This window comes from Triturus cristatus, chromosome 1_2, assembly GCF_964204655.1.
Source record: "Triturus cristatus chromosome 1_2, aTriCri1.1, whole genome shotgun sequence".
In the NCBI taxonomy this organism is placed as follows: Eukaryota; Metazoa; Chordata; class Amphibia; order Caudata; family Salamandridae; genus Triturus; species Triturus cristatus.
In genome coordinates, this window is record NC_140580.1 from 789417157 (window position 1) to 789437323 (window position 20167).

The following is a 20167-nucleotide window of genomic DNA, read 5'->3' on the forward strand; positions in this document are numbered from 1 at the left end:
GCTCCTGTACGTGGAACAGCTGCCGAATGTTAGAGGAGGTGTGCCTACCGGGCACGAATCCGCTCTGATCGGGGTGGACAAGCCGTGGGAGGACCGTGGCGTACCTATCTGCCAGGGCTTTGCCATAAATTTTGTAATCCGCCGACAGCAGAGTTATGGGTCGGTAGGAGCCTAGCTGATGCGGGTCTCTATCCGGTTTAAGGAGGGACACGATAACGGACTCGCGCATGGATCGAGGCAGGACTCCCGCGTCCAACGCCGCTTGGAGCTGCAACTCCAGTTGAGGGACCAGCTGGGGCGTGAATGTCTGGTAAAAGTCAAGGGGAAAGCCATCGAGGCCAGGGGCCTTGTGGGTGGCCAACGCTTTCATGGCGCGCCGAAGTTCGGCCGCCTTGAGAGGGCGATCGAGGTCCTGGCGCGTATCGCGGTCTATGCGGGGAAGCTGAGTGCGGTCCAGGAAGTCCACCGGGGCGGCAGCCGACACCGAGGAGCAGGGGCTCGTGTATAAGCGCATGTAGTGCTCGTGGAAGGCCTGGAGAATCCGCCCCTGTGAATACACCAGGGTGCCCCGGACGTCCTGGATGGCCGTAATGGCCGGGAGACTCGAGTCCTGTCTTATGAGCCACGCCAGCAGGGCACCCGCGCGATCGCCCTCAGTGTGGGCCCTAGCAGCGTACGCCGCGAAATTAAACCGACGCATGCTTGCTACGGCGTACGCAGTCTCGGCACTAGCTAGCGCAGCCGGCGCGGCTTTAGTGGGATCCGTCTCCTTGGTGAGCTCGGCCAGTGCCTCTTCCGTCCGCTGAATGTCCCCTTCGAGAACCCGCCGGACCCCCTTAATATGACGAATGCAAGTGCCACGCATCACAACTTTGAAGGCATCCCACTCCGAAGCTCGGGTACTAGCCGTGCCGGCGTTCTCCCTGAAATAATGGCCAATGTGGTCCGCCAAGGTTTGGCGGAAGACCGGGTCCTCAAGGCTATCCCGAGGGAGGCGCCACGCGGGGACGGGGGCGATGCGGCGGGCTCCACTGTAGCGTGATCGTATGGGCGTCATGGTCTGATATAGTTCTACCCAGGTAATCAGCGTCCAGAACAGTAGGAAGAACGGTGGGGGAGCAAAGGAAACAGTCCAGGCGCACTCGAAGGTTGTGCGGTCTGGAGTGGAAGGAGTATAGTTTAGTGGTGGGATTCCGAGCCCGCCAAGCGTCCGCCAGAGACCAATGTTGCAGCCAGGTTGCGAACCGTTTTGCTTGTGTGACGATGGGGGAAGTGGGGAGGGGCGGATGGGATCTATCCAAGATTATATCTTGTACGCAATTGTAATCGCCCCCCAGGATCCACAGCACCTGCGCATATGCGCTTAAGGGGTTGGAGAGCGTGTCCCAAAATTTGGATTGGTCGACGTTCGGTCCATAGATGCTACCCAGTAATATCGTCTGGCCGTCTAACCGACCAAGTAATAGAACGTAGCGACCCTCAGGGTCTATTACGTGCGATAATTCCTGAAAGGGAACCCCCGGGCGCACCCATATGAGGGCGCCGCGGGCGAATGCAGAGTAAGTTGTGGCATAAAGGGCCCCCCGCCAGCGTTTGCGCAGTTTCGTCACCTCCCCCGCCGCAAGGTGTGTCTCTTGCAGGAGCGCGATGTGGGCCTGGTGACGCTTGATGTATGCATATACGGAGTAGCGCTTGCGTGCCGTATGCATGCCTCGCACGTTCAGTGTAAGAAGTGTGAGTTTACCGGCTTGTGCCATCAGGGCATGTGTCTAGTGCTCCTCGCAAGGCGGGACAGTCGGGACTCCCAGAGGCCCCCCGGTGTCTATCTCCGTGCCCCCACCCCCATGTGGATGCTTCTGAAAAGTGAAGTGTCCTGGGCAAGGGGGAGAGCCCTAGGAGCGCTAGGTCAGCATAGGCATGTGGCGGGAGCCACTCATATCAAATCGTCAGCTGTTCGCGGGGTGACTGAAGGCAGGGCCCCCGAATCCACCCCGGACTGCGTCGCCTCACTGTCCTCCTCCTCTGATGTGAAGACATGGGGGGCCCGTTCCAGGTCCGTTGCCGGGGAGGCCGGGCAAAGGCCCGCCGCCGCTTTGAGGGCCTGGTGCCTTTCCTGGACGATCTGCTCCAAGTCCGGTGACCCCAAGGTGTGTGACGGCCCCCCGGGGGTACCTGGGCGGTTTCGTCGCCGCGAGCGCTGCCTCCTGCGGCCCCCCGCAGTCGCTCGCTGATCGTTGGGACGCCCGTTCCGCCGGGCCCCCGTGCAGTTCTGGTCCGCCCAGTCGTGTGCCTCCTCCGGCGCTGTGAAGAAATGGGTGACACCGCCATGGATGATCTTCAGGCGGGCCGGGAAAAGTAGAGAGTACTGTATGTTTTCCGCTCGAAGGCGCCGTTTCACCTCCAGGAAGGACGCCCATTGGCGTTGGAATGCGCGTGAGTAGTCGGGAAAGATCATGACAGTGTTATTTTCGACGCGTAATGGGCCCGCCTGTCGGGCCGCTCGCAGCACCGCATCCCGGTCCCTGAAGTGGAGGAATTTAGCCAGCAGCGGGCGAGGTGGGGCTCCAGGCTGCGGCCGACGAGCTGGCACGCGGTGCGCCCGTTCCACCGAGAAGTAGGCCGTACGGTCTTCGCCAGGGGTGAACGACTTAGTCCAGGCTTCAACGTACTCCACCGCATCAGCTCGTTCAATTCCCTCTGGCAGCCCAAGGACGCGAATGTTGCAGCGTCGAGACCGCCCCTCCAGGTCGTCAACGCGTTCTTCCATGGTGGACATGCGACTCATCAAGGCACGCATCGAGTCCCGGTGTGTGTCCACCAGAGGTTGGAGGTCGGCGACTGCTTTGGCGTTGTCCGTAACTCTGTCTGTCAGTTTGCGGTGGTCGTCGCGGAGGAGATTGACGTCCGTAGTGAGGGTGCCCAGCTGCTGTTCCAAAGAGAGTCGCGACTGTTCGATCGCCGCCAGGACCTGATCCAGCTTGGTCGACAAGGAGGGGTCCGACCCTGCGGCCACCGTGGCCCCCCCAAGTGTGCCGGCCGGGCCCCCCCCGACGCTGCTCCGGAGGCCGGTACCCCTGCCCTGGACTTGCCCATGGTGACTGCTGGTAGGGCTGGCGCAGGCACGGCACGGGCGCGGTATTCGGGCCAGGTGTGGTCAGCCCCGGACCCTCCGGTGCTCCGCCGCCACCCGTCCCCGGCCGACGCCGCCGCTGGGCCGCACCGCTGGTGGGGTTGATGGGACCTCGGAGGGCGAGGCAGCCGCCCGAGTGGCAAGGGTCTCCCACGGCGCCGTCACCAGTCTCTCCCGCGGTCAGCGTCAGGCTCCGCCGCTAGATCAGTGATGCTCAGCCCAGGAGATTAGGTCGACATTGGCGCCTCACAAATCCCTCGCCGTCCTTCCTGCGCTCCGGACAGATCCCAGGGGATCGCTGCCGGTAGAACGGGATCCGGGCAGCACCTCCGGGACCCAGGGGCCGCTGCACAGCACTCCACAGTCACGCCGCTCCACCTCTCGCTTCACGCTGCCGGACTGCCACTCACCGCCATCTTCGGATCAGGCAGACGCTCTCGCAGGCAGCAGCGGAGGCCCTCCCCGCAGGAGTTAACCCCCCCCCCCCCTCCCCCGGGGGCGCCGTCTCCAGTTCCGTGCACCTCCTCGTGGGCCCACCTGCACCACTGCTCCCAGGGTCGTTCCGCAGGGCCGCTCCTCGGTCTCCCCCGGGTCCGCTCCCAGTCGCGATGAGCTGTAATGGCGGCAGTTCTCAGCGGCCGGCACCACAGACCACAGCACTCCTCGCCGTGCCGCTCCTCCCCGCAATGCCCAGCTCCGTCACCTCCGTCCCGGGTCTGCAGGTCCTCAACGGCTTCGGCGGAGCCGAGTGGGCGCCATCTTGCTTACCGCTCCTCCGCGTCTGGGCGGCTCCCGCAGCGAGGAATGGACATCCGAGAGCCGCTCCGGTACCGGAGCACCAGCGCTGGACTCCCCGCGCCTCAGGGCAGCTGCAGGATGGTGTAGGTCGCCCCCAGGCTCACCGGGAACAGGCGAGGTGAAAGCCCGGTCCCGGAGCCTCAGCTAGACGCGTCCGTCTCGGCGGCCATCTTGGCCACGCCCCCCTGTTACATTTACCCGATATAATGGCACTCAAAGGGGTTTTAGGCCTTGGATTCAAACTTGTGCCTTGTATCCATCACAAACATAATTTTGCAATGAGCACTTAAATGGCTGAGCCACCTTTAAAGTTATACTATTGACTATCGCCAATACTACTGGCTCTGGAACCGGACTGGCATTAGTGGCCACCGTAATCAGGGGCTGCCCCCTTCTTCTCCATCACACCACTATGCTCACATTCTGCCTATGTGAACCCGCCTGTCCCTGCAAAGGTTACTCCCCAGGTGTCCTTTTCGGTGATTGTTCCCGATACCCACCCCATGGCTGGCTTGGCTGTGTGATAGTCTCCACTATGCTAGAGGGCCTTCTTTTCTGTAATGCTCTAGCATACCTCTCACAGAATGTGATACAGTCGGAAATGTGTTATTTACCTGTGCTCGCCCAAATAATGAAATTGGTTACCTTACTTGTTATGCCAAAGGTCAACATGTGTATGTTGTCCTGCTCACTATGGTCGGATATGTGTCTTGTTTTTGTCAATGCAAATACTTCAATACAGAGCAATTTAAAAAATAGTATTGACTATGCCTACAAGGAAAAGAAAGAAGGGTTTAAATGATAATATCTACCGACTTGCACTTGACAGAAGTCAGTAAATCCATTTGCAGACTGGACGATTGAGATGGCAAGTCAGAACCTCCATTTTCTCTAGTAAACATGCATGATCCATTTATCAATTCAAATTTTGGAATTAGCTCTCCCTTTCCACCTCTAAAAGCAAATTTGCATAGCACATACTACCCTTGTCTGTCTCTAGGCACTAGTCTTACTGCTGTATTTAATTAAAACAGGATTGGCTGCAACACTTTCTAAAGCACACAATAATATTGGCCTCAGCTCTACTGGAACAGAGTAGATAGTAGACAGATTCAACTCAGAAACTCTTCCACTTTAGGTCAAGTCTGAAAGGAGGCACTGTAATAACATGTTCACCTATACTGTGGAGATGGATTTCTTTTCCTAGCATATGGAAAGCAACATCTCCAAAACTGGATGGGCCATTTTGACTGAATGAGAACGTATGGCCAGCAACATGGCTAAATAAGAATTTTGAAAGAGTACTTGAATCAGACAGACTTGAAACGTGCCTTCTAATAGCCATCTATGGTTGGGGGGAGGAAAGAGGGTCACCAATTAGTTGGATGAAAAAAAAGGTAGGTTTTCCTTTTCCACTTTTCCATTTGAAAGACTAGGAAGGAGTTGCAAAATCTACAATTTGCAATAATGTTTCAGGTCTTTTTGTAATCTGTCAAGGCTGGGAGACACTTTATTGATGAACATCAAAAAACATAAAATGCAACAAGGCATTAGTCTCCAGAATTAACAACCACTTTACTTTTCTGCTGCCGGATGACGAGTAACATGCGGGTGGCCCTTGTTTCCCAATACTGCTTATTCCACCTCTCTCCAATAATATTTTAGGAAGAAATGCGCAGACACAACTGTAGCACATTTTGCAATTGAGGCCAACACCTTAATTTCCTCCACTTGTAAAGAACTCTGAGCCTGTTAACATATTTAGAATATTGCACTGATTTTGATTCTGAAAAGTTATTCTTTCAATGTCAGTCCCAGATCACCAAGAAATGCTAGAGTTTAGGCCCACTAAGTATAGCTTTCAAATGAGATGGAGGTAGTGTAAAAAAAAGAGGATGCTTCCAACTGCACAAATTAAGACTTGTCAATGGAGGATGGTGATGCTGAACACTGGCCATGTCAGGTTTGCAACAGTCTGCAAAAGTTGAGGACAAATGAATGCTGAATCCACATAGAGCCTGACTGGCTTTGGCACAAGTCTGTGTGTGGGAAACTCAAATATGCACATATCTTATGTCTTATCAGTTTCTGTGCCAGGCTATGTTATGTCATTCACCGAATGTAAACCTAAAACCAGTCTCCTGATTGAGGTCAAAAGAAATTCAAAATTCTCCACTGTAGAATATGGACAGAAGGAGAAGCTCTTTTTTCCACATGCTTGATAATATCACAGAGGTCGGAAGGCAGGAAGCCACTTTGCCATCCAGCTCAAAAACCAACCAGGGCAAGGGTCCTTGACCAACTATATCATTCTTAGCCCCCAGTGTGTTGAAGACCCAACCACTGTATTGTGTCTGAAGCGTAAAGAGTCCTGAGTCACTTTGTCTTAAGAACCAAGTTATATCAGGGCTGCAAATACAGATCTCAGCCGTAAAGAGCAGACATAAGAATCATTAAATCCAGAAATAACCTGGAACAGATAGTGCATCAGATGCCCTATCATTTAAGGTATTTTGTGAGTTTTTCAGAGTTGGCTTTCTTCTAATGCTCAATTATCTGAGTGCACTTAGAGGATTGTTGTTCTTTTTCAGCTCTGACTTTGTAAATAAATCTTTGCAGTTCACAGTAAATTGATTATCACTGGGATTTGACACCAATTTGATATGAAATTGTAATGATAACCAATATTAGTAACAAAGAAGTAACTTGTGGATTGGAGCATCCATGAACAGGTAACACCAGATACAACTCAGACATAGTATCCATGAGTGAACTTGAAATGTAGAATAAGAATATACAATAAATGATCAATGGAAGCAAAGATACCTATCATGTTAGGAGGTCGGGAAAAATAAGTACATGTAAACGTACTTATAGAATATTTACTATGAACTTATCCCATATCTTATATAAAAACACAAAATGACTATATTAAATAAAAACACAAAAACAAAAACTAATGTATATATTATCAGTACATAACAAAATCCTCAATTTTTGTTTCGCTGATTTGGTGTTTCTCTATCAGTTTTTAGTATTACCTGAGGAAACAGTCATCTTAGGAGTGACTACTCCACTGCTATTTGTATTATCCTTCCTAACTCTGAATTTGTATGAGTCACTTGCAAAAAATCAGGTTCATTACTCATACTTAAATCCTCCTTGAATGTTTTATTTATTCTGGCTAATCTAGAACTACTCTACCAAGTGCCCGTTGTTAAGCAAAGCTTAAGCTTTTTCTACTTTTACAATTCTCCACACATTTGAAAATTTGAAACTCCTTTTTTAACATGTCCAGGCAGACTGATTTTGACATCTTCTCCAACACATAGTGGACTTTGTTTTGAGTATAAAGATTTTTGATCTATTGTTTCCTTAACTTTAAAATTCCCTTTGACAATATCATACATTTCCTTTAAATTACAATTCTTCCTGCTGGAAAACAGCCAACTTGGATTTAACTGCTGTCTAGGTTTCCCCCCTTTGTATAACCAAATTTCCTCCTTTTTCTGTTACTCAATGTGGTGTCCAATGAAATGACCACAACAAATTGGCCACATGTTTAACATCAATACATGCTCTGAGGTGTAATTGGATGCATTCCACTAATGTCTTGTTAAACCTCTTTACCAAACCATTCATGTTCTGTGAGTATAATGCAGTTCTAATATGTTGAATACCAGCGTACTTTAAACAATTAACTAATTTACTGGAAGTAAACTGCGTCCTGTTGTCTGAAACAACAGAATCAGGAAATCCTTCTCTCCTAAAAGTGTCTTGAAGGAAATCAATGACCTCCACTGTATTGGCCTGCAAAATCCAACTAATTTCCTACCATTTAGAAAAATAGTAAATATTAACCAATAAGTATATTTTTCCAACTTCAATTCCTTTATCCTGCCCCAACAGATCATGGCAAGTTATTCCAGGGCTTCTCTGATAATCTAGTTGTAATATGATCAGTTTGTTGGATTTTCAATACCTTGTCTGAATTAAGACATAAAGGACAGTTTTCTACAAACGTAAAGATATCAGAATCCATATATGGACACCAAAACAACTCCCTAACTTTCTTAATGGTGCTTGATTTTCCCATATGACCTAAATAAGCAATCAAAATAGGTTTCTTCCTGATGCCTTTCACAATCACTTAATGTTCCAAAAATGTATCTTCCCTGACTGACCTTGTTGAAACACCATTCAACCAATCTTCTTTTGGTAAAACCTCCCCAACTGAAAGCACCACATCCTCCAAATGTGCCACCACACATCTTCCTGAGAATGTAAATAATTAGAAAAACGTACCTCACCCGATAGCCTAGACTAACAGTCTGCTCTCGCATTTTATATTCCTGGTTTATACATCATTGTAAAATTGTACTCATACAACTTAAGTTAGCTAGTTACCGCATAAATCAGGAAGAAGCTTTACCCAGGACATGTTTTGATAACAAAAATCAATGATTTATGGTCAGTTTTCAAATAAAAAGGTTTACCCCAAAGATGCATCTTAAAATGTTCTACCGACCAAGTGCAACCTAATGCTTCCCGTTCTATAGTGGAATACGTGGTTTCAGCAACTGACAATAGTCTAGCGGTAAAAGCAATGGTGTGTTGCACACCATCTTTGATTTAACTTAAAACAGTAGCTAAACCTAAATCAGCGCATGGTGAGCAAATGAAGATAGGGTTTATTTTTAATTGCCTCTTAACATGTTAAAAGCACATATATGTTCTTCAAACCACTCAAGTTTTACCCCTTTCTTAAGTAAGGACTGCAAAGGAAGCACTAGGTCAGCAAACATTTGTACAAATCTAGAGTAATATTCATATAAACCCAAAAATAACTTGAGTTGTTCTATACTTTCAGGTTTTTGCACATATCAAATTGATTGATATAAATCTTTCTTAGGGGAAATGCCTGTTTCTGCAATAGTGTGCCCTGAATACTCTACCTCATGAGCATTGGTCCAGACGAAATTGTCATGCCTTATTCTTCCAATATTGTTAAGACTTTACTCAAAGGTTTGAGATGTTGATTTGCCATTCAGAATACACCAAAATGTCGTCCTGAAATGCAATCACCCCATTGATATCCCCGAATAGACAAAACAACAACTTGTGGAATATTGATGCAGCAAACACGAGTCCTAATATACACGAATGCCCCAGCAAGTGTTCTGAATGTAGAAATATATCTATAATCACTTGTCAAATCAACCTGATGATAGGCAGCTTTAGGCTCAATGGCTGCAAAATATTTTGCCCCACCCAATTTTGCAAACAATTTGTATAGTTTAGGCAACGGATGGCAATTCCACAGCAATTTGTTTGTTCACCCATCTAAGGTCCACACACATCCCGAGTTTCCCAGTATGTTTTTTTTTTACTAAAACCACTGAAGAAACCCATTCTGACACATTCACAGGTTCAATTACCCCTTCGTCACACACGCTTTACAGCATTTTGGATAATTGACACCGAACTGATATTGGAACATGTCTCAGTTTGTGTTTAGTGGGTACAGCATCCTTCTTCAGTTGTATATGGTGAGAACAGGCCTTCACTTTCCCAAGTTCCTTTCAAAATAGACTCTTGTGTTTGTTAAGGAGACTTTCCAAAGTATTTTCTTCACTGAACACACTTTGAATCATTATTATCCCTTCTGCCATACACACTTGTACTTTGGCATTCAGATTAAGTGTAATGTCAAACCTCCCGTGGTGTCTACGCCCCAACACTTGCAACCCAATCAATCGCTACATAAACCTTACCAATAATGGTCTCATGTTTGAAACCTATATCTGACACAAAATAACCCATGATGTTGATTTAGTTTTCCCTAAACCCATAAACTCTAAAATCAGTAGATTCTAAACCCTTATATTGCCAATTCTTATTGGACAAATAGTCAGATATGATAGTATATGGGGATCCTGAGCAAGCCATGACTTCTAGTGTTCTCCCATCAATGCCGATTTCACACATCATTTGAGCGCCGGAGAATATATAATCAATGACAGATGGAAGCAAAGTTAAATACCTATAATGTAGGCAAACCTAGTTATAGAATGTTTACTATGAAATTACCACAGACCCAAGTGGAGGAACACTGATGGCGAATTATATACTGACAGAAAAAGTCTGAGTTTATGTTCTCAAACTAAGCGCAGGAATGGAGCAGGTCACAATTGGGGATGCCAGAAAGGTGCCAAAAAAGCAGCAGTACCTGAATGAATTGAACTCCAATTTTCCTGAAGGAAATTAAATCGAATAGGGTCAATTTGCTGATTCATGAAAAATAAGAATGTAGTAAGTTCCACTCATTATTGAACTAGCAACATCTTTCAACACTTGCCCTTGCCTCAGAGTAGAATACCAAAAGTATGTACCAATATCATTGACAAAACCAGTAGGTTTTACAGTTTACAACTGTAACCTGATGATTCTTAAATTGTGTTTAGTGTTCAGTTACTTTTCTTTTTTGTTCCGGAATGATAAGTGTGCACACACTTTCACAAACAATCAGCTCAAAACGACCTGCCTTTGGGACAAACACAAAACTCACCTAAAGAACTAGGATGCCTACCTGCCATGTGTTTGGAGCATATGTGCAGTATTTTCACTCCCTAACTTAACAGCCGCTATGAAATGCAGGCTTTCAACAACACATGCAATGTCTTGCTATGGATACAACACTCTATAAATGCCGCCTGTGATATATCACCACCTATTCCATTCCACACTATAAGAACAGAGAGAAATGTTAAATGTTGGCACAATTGAATTCTCTATTCAAGGACAACAAAGGAGGTCTTCTGGAACAGAACATTCACAACTACTTCCAACCTCTAACCAAATCTCGTAGAATTTCCAGACCAGATAAATAAACACTTGTTAAAACTGAACTGCAGGAATACTTTGATGGGGAAGCCAAGGAGAAGGAGGGAAAACTTTGATAAAGAACCATTTTTAAAACTGGTCCTGAAATCATCTGCAAAAGTCTGCGTCAGTTGCTGCAAATGCAGAGTTGTTATAATGGAAACGAAAGAGCAGGTGGGTGGCCACCAATGACCACTAATCAGACCCGCCTAGGACAATTTGATGACCTGCTCATCTTTCTACACTTTGAATAAACATTAGGAAAAGTTTCTATTATGTTTATTGAAAGTAAATGATCAGCAAAAATCGGGGAACCATTACACATTTGGATAGACTGATCCTGAAGAAAGCATTCAAAAACATTTTCCTTATCTACAACTGAGAAAATAAAATTGCAAACCCATAAAGAACAGCCACAGGCCTGCACATAAACCATTTATTAGGCCACAGCCTTTTTCTGGAAAATCAGGTTAGGGATAAAACACTAACTTGTGCAATCCGGAGACATTTTGTCGTTTTTTCTGTTTTCGCTGCTCTTCTGCCTCAAACTGCAATTGTCGGACAAGGTCATCTGCCTTGATCTCTTTCCGACCGAGGGGAACAACCTGCAAGAAAGAGAGGAGAAAAAACGATTACATTGACGTCACCAAGTACACATTTCATTGTACTATTCAGGCAAACAGTATGAATAAGAATGTACTTAAACATTTAACACGTACAGTTAAAAATTAACTTCCATTCATTTGTGACAGCTATTAATTGTCAACCAAACCACAGCTGCCTCTTTTGCAACATTTAGAGCACATTTCCTTCTCTAATTGGAGTGTCATGCACGTAGACAGGCGTAGTCCCGTACCATACCAACATTGCTCCATAATACATTACAAATCGTTCAAGCCGTGCCCTCCACTTAATGCTTTATCAGTTTTCAATGATCAAATGCTGCATAGATAAGGGGAAATTACTAAACGCAAGCAGTACACAATGTAGGATTCAAGCGGAGGGGTAATAGGCTCACAAATGCTATCACTGCAACCGGGAAACAAAACTCTAATTCTAGCCAGTTTCGTGGACTGTTCAAAACCTAAGTGGGTAAGAAATGAGACGACAAAACATTGAATACATAGCAACAGATTGGACTGGGGGAAGTTCTGGCACTGCAAGTGCTAGCAAGGAAGGTCTTATGTCAGATCATGCAGGTTCTGCAGCATGAGTATATTTTAAAGGACACAGATATTCTTGTATTAAAACAGTACTGAAAGGTACTATTGTACATATAAAGACCTAGTAGTCCTAGAAGAGTTAGTGAAAACTACAGGTCACGCAAAGGAATGTAAATACGGCAGCAATGAAAAGAATGGGAACATCATGGCATGTATCCGGCATACACCATTAAATTAATGTAGGCGATGTATGCATTTCACAAGTCTGGGGAAAAAGCAACATTTTGGAACCCAGTCAATTTTAACAGCTCGCCATGGGCACATAAATCCTATGCAATCCTGGTGAGGGGCTTCTCAGTTTCTTCCGCTATTCCTAGGTTGTAGAATTGTGTCAAATAGACCAAACCCAAACTTTCTTTTTTACCTCCTTTACATATTGCCAGGTTCACTTCATACTTACTATCACATCAATCTTAGACCAACAGCTTTAAGAATGTTCTTTATTCTTAATCAAAAAGAGGACCTGAGGGAGTTGTACAAATTCAAGTCCAGGTTTCTCACCAAACTCAACCCCAGGTTAATGACACAACAGTGTGACCAATGGCCTCATGTCACCAATGTTTCACAAGATAGTAGCAATCTGAGCACAAGGCTTCCACTTCCGTGAGATAAGGCTCATACAAAGAACACTGCTGGAGATAACGTGGGCAAAGGATGATTGTTTACATTTTCAGCTTCAGTGGGCTCACAGTATGACCTCTGCCATGCTGGGAGAGGGTTCAGGGGCAGGAAAGGGATGATCAAGTTAGTTATCTTTGTTAACCCTCTTCCTAGTGGATACTGCATCTAACTTCAAAGTCCTCACTTCGCGCACATACCTTCGGTGTCAGACTAGATCCAGAAACGTTAAAGCTGTACCTCTACCATGCTGGTAGGTGGGGCTGTGCGGCTCTACGCCAACGTTATTCTTCTCTGGAAGTGACGAGCAGAAATGCATACAAGTGACCCTGAGCCCAGACATCAGTTGCTTTCTTAGGCTTGTCCGCACCCTCAGACGCACAGCCCATTAGTAAATTGGCATTAACAGTAGGCTGATCTCTAGATTGGCACCTTTTTAGATGGAAAAGAGTCCAGCATCACACTATGGCCTTAGTGTAAATAATTATGTGAATTTGGGGTTAGCCAATTGTGTCATATTTTGTGGGTCAGATCACATACGGGGCACTGCTGCTCAGGCCAGTGTATATGCAGTGTTAAAAAATCAGCAGTGTCAGCCCATGGAAAATGAGAGAGTGACAGTGGAAAAAAGGTACGTTCTCACACCGATGATCATCTTCCTCAAATATCCGATTGATCTCCTTCCAGACAGCCCCATATGCAAGAATTTCTTTTGAGAAAGGGTGGTCTGAAAGGCAGGTTAAACTCTCATCAAAACGGATTGGATCTCCATCTACATGTGACCTTAGAAAGAATATTATTAGCTACAGTTATACAGACGAGACAATGTGTTAATGAATTAATTGGTTATTGGGCTACTTACTGAGAGAAAATCTTAAATCATGACACCAATGGAAGACCGTTACAAGTGCTAACAGCAGCTGGGTCGATTCAGACCTTTTTCGAGGTGCCCTGCAATTATCCACCGAGTTAAAAGCTACAGAGACACACTTTTGCCAAAAGATAAATTAAAGCGACGTGTCCAAATCGCTAAGAAAAACTCTTAAGGAAATAATGGTGTTAAAAAGGGCAGAATAATAAAAGATATTGGGCTGAAATGTTCAAAACAGTAAATAACAATGATAAGAGTGCGATTTGGAGTATGGTGTCTGAAGGTGCGTCTCAAATGAGTAAATAGAAATTGGGGGCAAAGATCATTAACAAACCTGGGAATCTGGTGGAGGCAGTGAAAAGTATTAAGCCTTGAATGCCAACTCGTCCAGACTACTGATCGGGGACAGCCTATAATATTTTTAAAAATAATGGGAACCAATTTGCCTGTGTTTCCTAAATCCATTTGGCATGTGAGATCCACACGTGTTGGGGTAGGGGGTAACACTAATATTCAAGTTAGTTTATAGCATTGCCACATGATTTACCTGAACCTTCTACATTGCATCTTTACTTTGTGGAAATACCAAATGGTTTATCATAGTTTGACTCCATTTAGTTTTTTATTTTTTTTTAACTTTAGTTTTATTTAGTATTGTCTCATCACTCCAAAATCATACGAAAATCCACCAGGTATGCCAGTATCAATGAAACAATATTTGCTAAATCAGCATATTCAGGGGTGTAGTAAAGGATGAAGTTGTTCGTATGGCGAGTCCCAAGGAATAGACATGCATTTAATTAGGAACATTGCTGTAGCTTTCAACAAGTTTGATAATTCCTCATTAAACTTGTTTGCATAAATTCTTCATCGGATATCATTGTCTATATTCTTTCAAGAGTGATCCAAGTTTCCTTGTGACTGTTGGCAGTTTACTCACCTGTCTGCTGGATGCCAGTATGTGGCTTCTTAATAAAGTACTTTGCCTAATCATTTATCATAGTAGAATCAATACATATTTTACTGATGAGTTACTGTTCTTAAAGCCCTCAGACAAGTTGTTCTATTCATACTTTTCAGTGTTGTGGTTTGTCTCACTACACGCCACCAACAGCCTTTGCCATTTGGCCTTGTAAGAAGACTGAACAAAACCATCGTAAGTCATTGAAGTAGACAAGCTGGCACTAAAACAACACTCATCATTCAGATCGCATATGGTAGCTCGCCTGGACAACCTCAAAAACTCTTGTTATGGCTGTGCAGCCTCAAAATTACTAATGCTGGTAAATATTGCATTACAGTGTAGCGCAGCTGAGAAACACATAGCACTTGCATATTGCATCTTGCTAGCAGAAATAGCCAAGGACATGGTTTTTCTCACATCTCTGCACCAATGAACAGCAGCGAAATTCAGGTAAAGGCCACATTTTGAGGTTTAAATCTGTATCCTTAAGCATTGTGCAGTCACAGAACGAGTCTTCTCCTCTTGCCTCGTTACATCTCATATTGAAGTAAGTTTTGAGAAGAAAAAAAATGAAGTGTCTAATTTACAACATGGCTCTGCAGGTGTGGAACATTTCAGAACCAAGTTTGCCTACCAAATTTGCTGGGTCATTCAAAGTATTGAAGCCTTACTTCAACTACCAACATTATAATTCAGCAACACAATAATAAACTGCCACTTTTTTTTTTTTTTAAGGTGAGCCTGGTAGGTCTTCATTGCAGTTGGAAAAACGTCTTCGACTTTTCAAAAACTACAATAATGGAATAAAAATGCAAAAGTATTTGACTCCAATAGAAATAAATCATACTTTGTTAATTGTGATTGCATGACGAGGTATTCCCACATCTACCCCCAGTTCCCCAATAATACTAACTCATTAACGGGAACATTATACTCAAACTTCATTTCACTGAATATCCACACAGTCATGGAATGATTTAACCTTTACATACATCATCAGTTTGTAGGCAAGCCTGCTGATGTATGTGTGGCTGCACTAAGAATTTTAGCTGCACTAAGAGTTTTGGCTGCTAATTGCAGCTTTGGGAGAACACTAGGTGTATATTGGTGATCACACTGTGTTAAAACAAATTCAATTCAAGAACAGTTATACCGTATCATGATCCCACTTCGGTTAAAACCATATACATATGCAAGTGAAGTGTAGACGTCTTGAATGTTGAAGTAGCAACAGTGACTGTAATAAACATGACTATCAATGATCAAATTAAAAAAAGGAGAAATATACAAACAAATTAATCAACAATGGGATAAAGCAAGGAAGTTTTCGGAAACATTTACACGGTGTGGGTAGTCCACTCAAACAGGTGACTAGCAAATCATGTCCCATTGTAGGTGAAGACAGTTAGAAATGTGGTACAAATGGACACATTTCCAATGTGTGTCTTGGGAAGATTTATAGGGAGTTTTCATTGACACAAGACAAATCTACTTTACTACATGACACAGAGTACAATGTGATAGTTTCGATATGTTAAGCAGAACAAAAAGTAGCCAGGCAAAAACGTGAATCCAGTGTCAAAGTGAAAGATTTCAAGTTTAAAGAGAATAATGTAATGGAACAGAATATCATCTATGCGAGAATGAAATTAGATGGGGAAATCAATGTCTTTAAGAGTGAGGGGATTATTCTAGGGATTGATAAGGCGCAGTACCCACCATCAACTTGTCAGATAATCGTTGATGGAATAAAAGTAGAGCTTAAGGCAGATTCTTGGTCATTTTCCATCAGCATTTCACTATTTTTTTTATTTTACAAAAAAGTGAGCAACAATAAGTTAAAACCAAATGATATAATATTATATGGTTGCGGGAAATAGGAAAATTATATGTTAGGTTGTTACAGTTTATTTCCAAGAAGGGAAAATAACTGGTAAATTTTATGTTGCAGTTGAAGGTGAATATGCACATGTGTGGTAACATCAAGGCAACATGTGCATCACACTCAATCCTGATGCAAAAATTCAATATGTTGTAGATCAGATGTTCAGTTTCGACAATATTGCATGATGATTGATGATGAAAGGCTGAAGGTATAATCGATGAGATTAAAACTGTGTTCCTGAGTGAGCTTGGAATTGTAAGAGGGCTCTCACACACTATTCAAATAATGAAGGAGCAATACCTATTAGACACAAGTTGAAATATGCGCTCATAAGTGCTAGAAAAGAATCGCATAAAATAATGAAAGACTTATGTGTTAAGGCTATGATAAAATCAGTTGATATCTTGATAAACCTCCAATAGTTTTTGTTTGAAAGCAAGAAAAAAACATCAAGTTTGAAACTATGTCCTGACCTTTACTCTGCCAAGATACAGATAGTATTAGACCTTTCATGCCCTTCCACGCATACAGAACATTGTGGTCCTGTTAGATGGAGCAGAGTACTACAGCCCACTAGATGTAAACTCTTCTTTTCATGAAATTCAAATGCCAAACGAGTCCAAGCATATTACAGTCTTGTTAACACCCGAAGATGGGTTTGAACATACCAGAATGCGGTTTAGATTGACCTCTACAGCCTCGGTATGCCAAAAACTAATGCACACGTTGTTGGGGATATTGGGGATGTGGTGGCTTACCAAAATGACACTTTGATCTCAGCAGACTAAATTGCAGAACACAAGAGAAGGCTTGAAAAATTACTGACAATATAACAAAACAGAGGAATTACAGTCCAACTAGTTCAACTGATGTTGAATATCTGGTTCATAAAGTTTCTGGTAATTACATTTTTCCTGAAAACGTTTTATTACAGGAAATTACATTAATTAGACAATCAATGACAAAAAGATTGGCTTAGGACATTTTTGTGAATAAAGTTTTGCTTTTTAATAATGCTATTTAAAAAAGTTGTCAAATAGGGGTGGCTAAGGGAGAAGAAAAAGCTTTCAGTCAGCTCAAAGAGTCTTTATCAAGCATACAACCCTCTCAAATCTTTACCTTTTCTACGTAATGCCAAAAATATCTTAACAGTAGATGTAATCTGTTCTGGTTCTGCTGTAGTTTTCAAACTGTATCTGGAAAGAAGTGCATTGTTGCTTTGGTTTTCACAGCTTTAACCAATGCTGAAACTACATAACCACCATAATCAATACCACTGCGCCAAGGTTCAATCCTATCTCCAACACTATTCAATCTTTTCGGAAACCCTCTGCTCCCTTGTGGCGAATACAACAACACCCCCCCACCTATCAAAGTCTCACAGACTGTAATGCTACAGATATTTATATATATATATATATGACCACAATTCAGCTCCGTTCGGGGGACCCCTGGCGCATCTTTATCCGGTGCAGTGCTATGGCCGAGCCATGCCGTGTTAAATGTATCCAACGGTTCACTTCGTAGTGAACCAAATTAGCACACACTCACAGTTTGCTAAAACTATCCCAAGTTCTTTATTTTCTTTAGTAGGTATCCAGTCTACAAGGTCAAACCAACGCGTTTCGCCATCCACCGATGGCTTGGTCACGGTTAACATTGTGCCTTTCATTTACCCAATAAAAACATTCGTTGTTAGTCATGTGATTGGTGATGTCACATCTTTCTTAACATGGAATTCTGGTATATGTAGTTTCCACCATATATTATTTACAATTCATTTTTACTCACAATTTCAAATAATATCGCACCTCGCAAAAAATATGGTAACCTCGATTGAATTATTATTGTTAATTATCCAAAGCGTGTTTGTTAAACCGTGTGTTATTGGTGAATGTGTAGGTCACTTATTCTATTTTATTATACTTAATGCCATTAGTGCTGGCCACTTTGAGATTGATTCACATTAAGGTTAGAGTTTCCTAATGATTTGGGTTTCTAAGGGAGAACCGGTTCTCATCATTCAGGTTTCGCAAGGAAACCATTTTTTTTTGTTTTTGTTTTTTTTTTGTTGGTGAATAAGGTTTCACTGATCAGATTCAAGGTCACCAAGTATAATACCCTCTAGTGGGTTAATCCTCACAATTTGATTTGAATCCCCTCTAGTGGGAAACCTGAATGATGAGAACCGGTTCTCCCTTAGAAACCTAAATCATTAGGAAACTCTAACCTTAATGTGAATCAATCTCAAAGTGGCCAGCACTAATGGCATTAAGTATAATAAAATAGAATAAGTGACCTACACATTCACCAATAACACACGGTTTAACAAACACGCTTTGGATAATTCACAATAATAATTCAATCGAGGTTACCATATTTTTTGCGAGGTGCGATATTATTTGAAATTGTGAGTAACAATGAATTGTAAATAATATATGGTGGAAACTACATATACCAGAATTCCATGTTAAGAAAGATGTGACATCACCAATCACATGACTAACAACGAATGTTTTTATTGGGTAAATGAAAGGCACAATGTTAACCGTGACCAAGCCATTGGTGGATGGCGAAACGCGTTGGTTTGACCTTGTAGACTGGATACCTACTAAAGAAAATAAAGAACTTGGGATAGTTTTAACAAACTGTGAGTGCATGCTAATTTGGTTCACTACGAAGTGAACCGTTGGATATATATATATATATATATATATATATATATATACATACATACACATACGCTTTGAAAACCTTTATTCCGTAAGTAAATTCCAAGAATAACGGGACAGCACACCAGGAAACGGCACAAAACTTTATTGTGCGCTAGCTTTTCAAGGACGACGCGTTTCGGCGTTTGCCTTGGTCAAGTTACTTCCTGCATATCGAAAAGCCATAGAAATACAAAAGCGTAGTTCATGCACATAGACGAAATACTACAAAATCGTACTTCATAACGAACGCGACATAGATCAAAATAAACTTAAATTGATTGTTAATAGTCATACACTAAATACATAAAGTGACTGCAATTGCAGAAAAATGAAATTGGGTGCATACTATTTCAATAAGCATTACGATCTCGCTTTTGATAACAGTGAGGGAACAATAAAGTTGGGAACGATGTCAACAAAAAGGTGATGATTGCATACATCATGATTATAAGGTACCATGTGCATTTATACCATAAAATATGGACTTATTTCAGTTGGGGCTAAATAACCATACAATTCAATGAGTTACCCATTGCGTATACAGTTATAAAGGACCCTAAAATCATCGTGTCTGTTTATATTATAATGGATAACATCGGGTCAAATAAATCTTTTGGACCGTGAGTTCCAATCATTCACCCATAGATTCCCAGTTGAATAAATGCACAGACTATCCCTCACTTATGTTGTAGTGTGCATGGCAAGTGCAGGTAGTACCCTTTACTCAGTGCTAGGTATAATGGGAGTGATGGGATGGTGTGGTGTGTAATCAGGTATATAATTAAACGTGTGAGAGAGGAAGGGTATCAGGGAATGACTGGGATGATAAGGGGGAGCCCTAGGGGTTCCATTAAGAGCTTTCCACAATTGCGGTAGATGCTCATATAATGTCCCAAATTGGAAATATAATGTCATCCAGTGTAAACCTATTTCCCTATCTTGATAAAAGTGAGTTTAAAGAAATGAAAATCAAAAATATTTTAAAATCCCAACCAAAGGTTAGGAGTAATCATGCTACTTCTGAGACGGTGTTGCCGAGGACTACAAGCCTATATGAGTTGCAAGTTCCTCCCCACCATTAA

General features: G+C 43.2%; 1 protein-coding gene across 1 annotated transcript in view; it reads right to left on the reverse strand.

Annotated features, from left to right (window-relative positions):
* The window catches only part of LRRC47 (leucine rich repeat containing 47), a 189694-nt gene that overhangs the window by 75659 nt on the left and 93868 nt on the right, over positions 1-20167 (reverse strand). The window contains exon 4 of the mRNA XM_085608859.1: positions 11300-11415. Coding sequence (XP_085464985.1) covers positions 11300-11415 — 116 coding nt within the window. The remainder of the gene's footprint in view (positions 1-11299; positions 11416-20167) is intronic.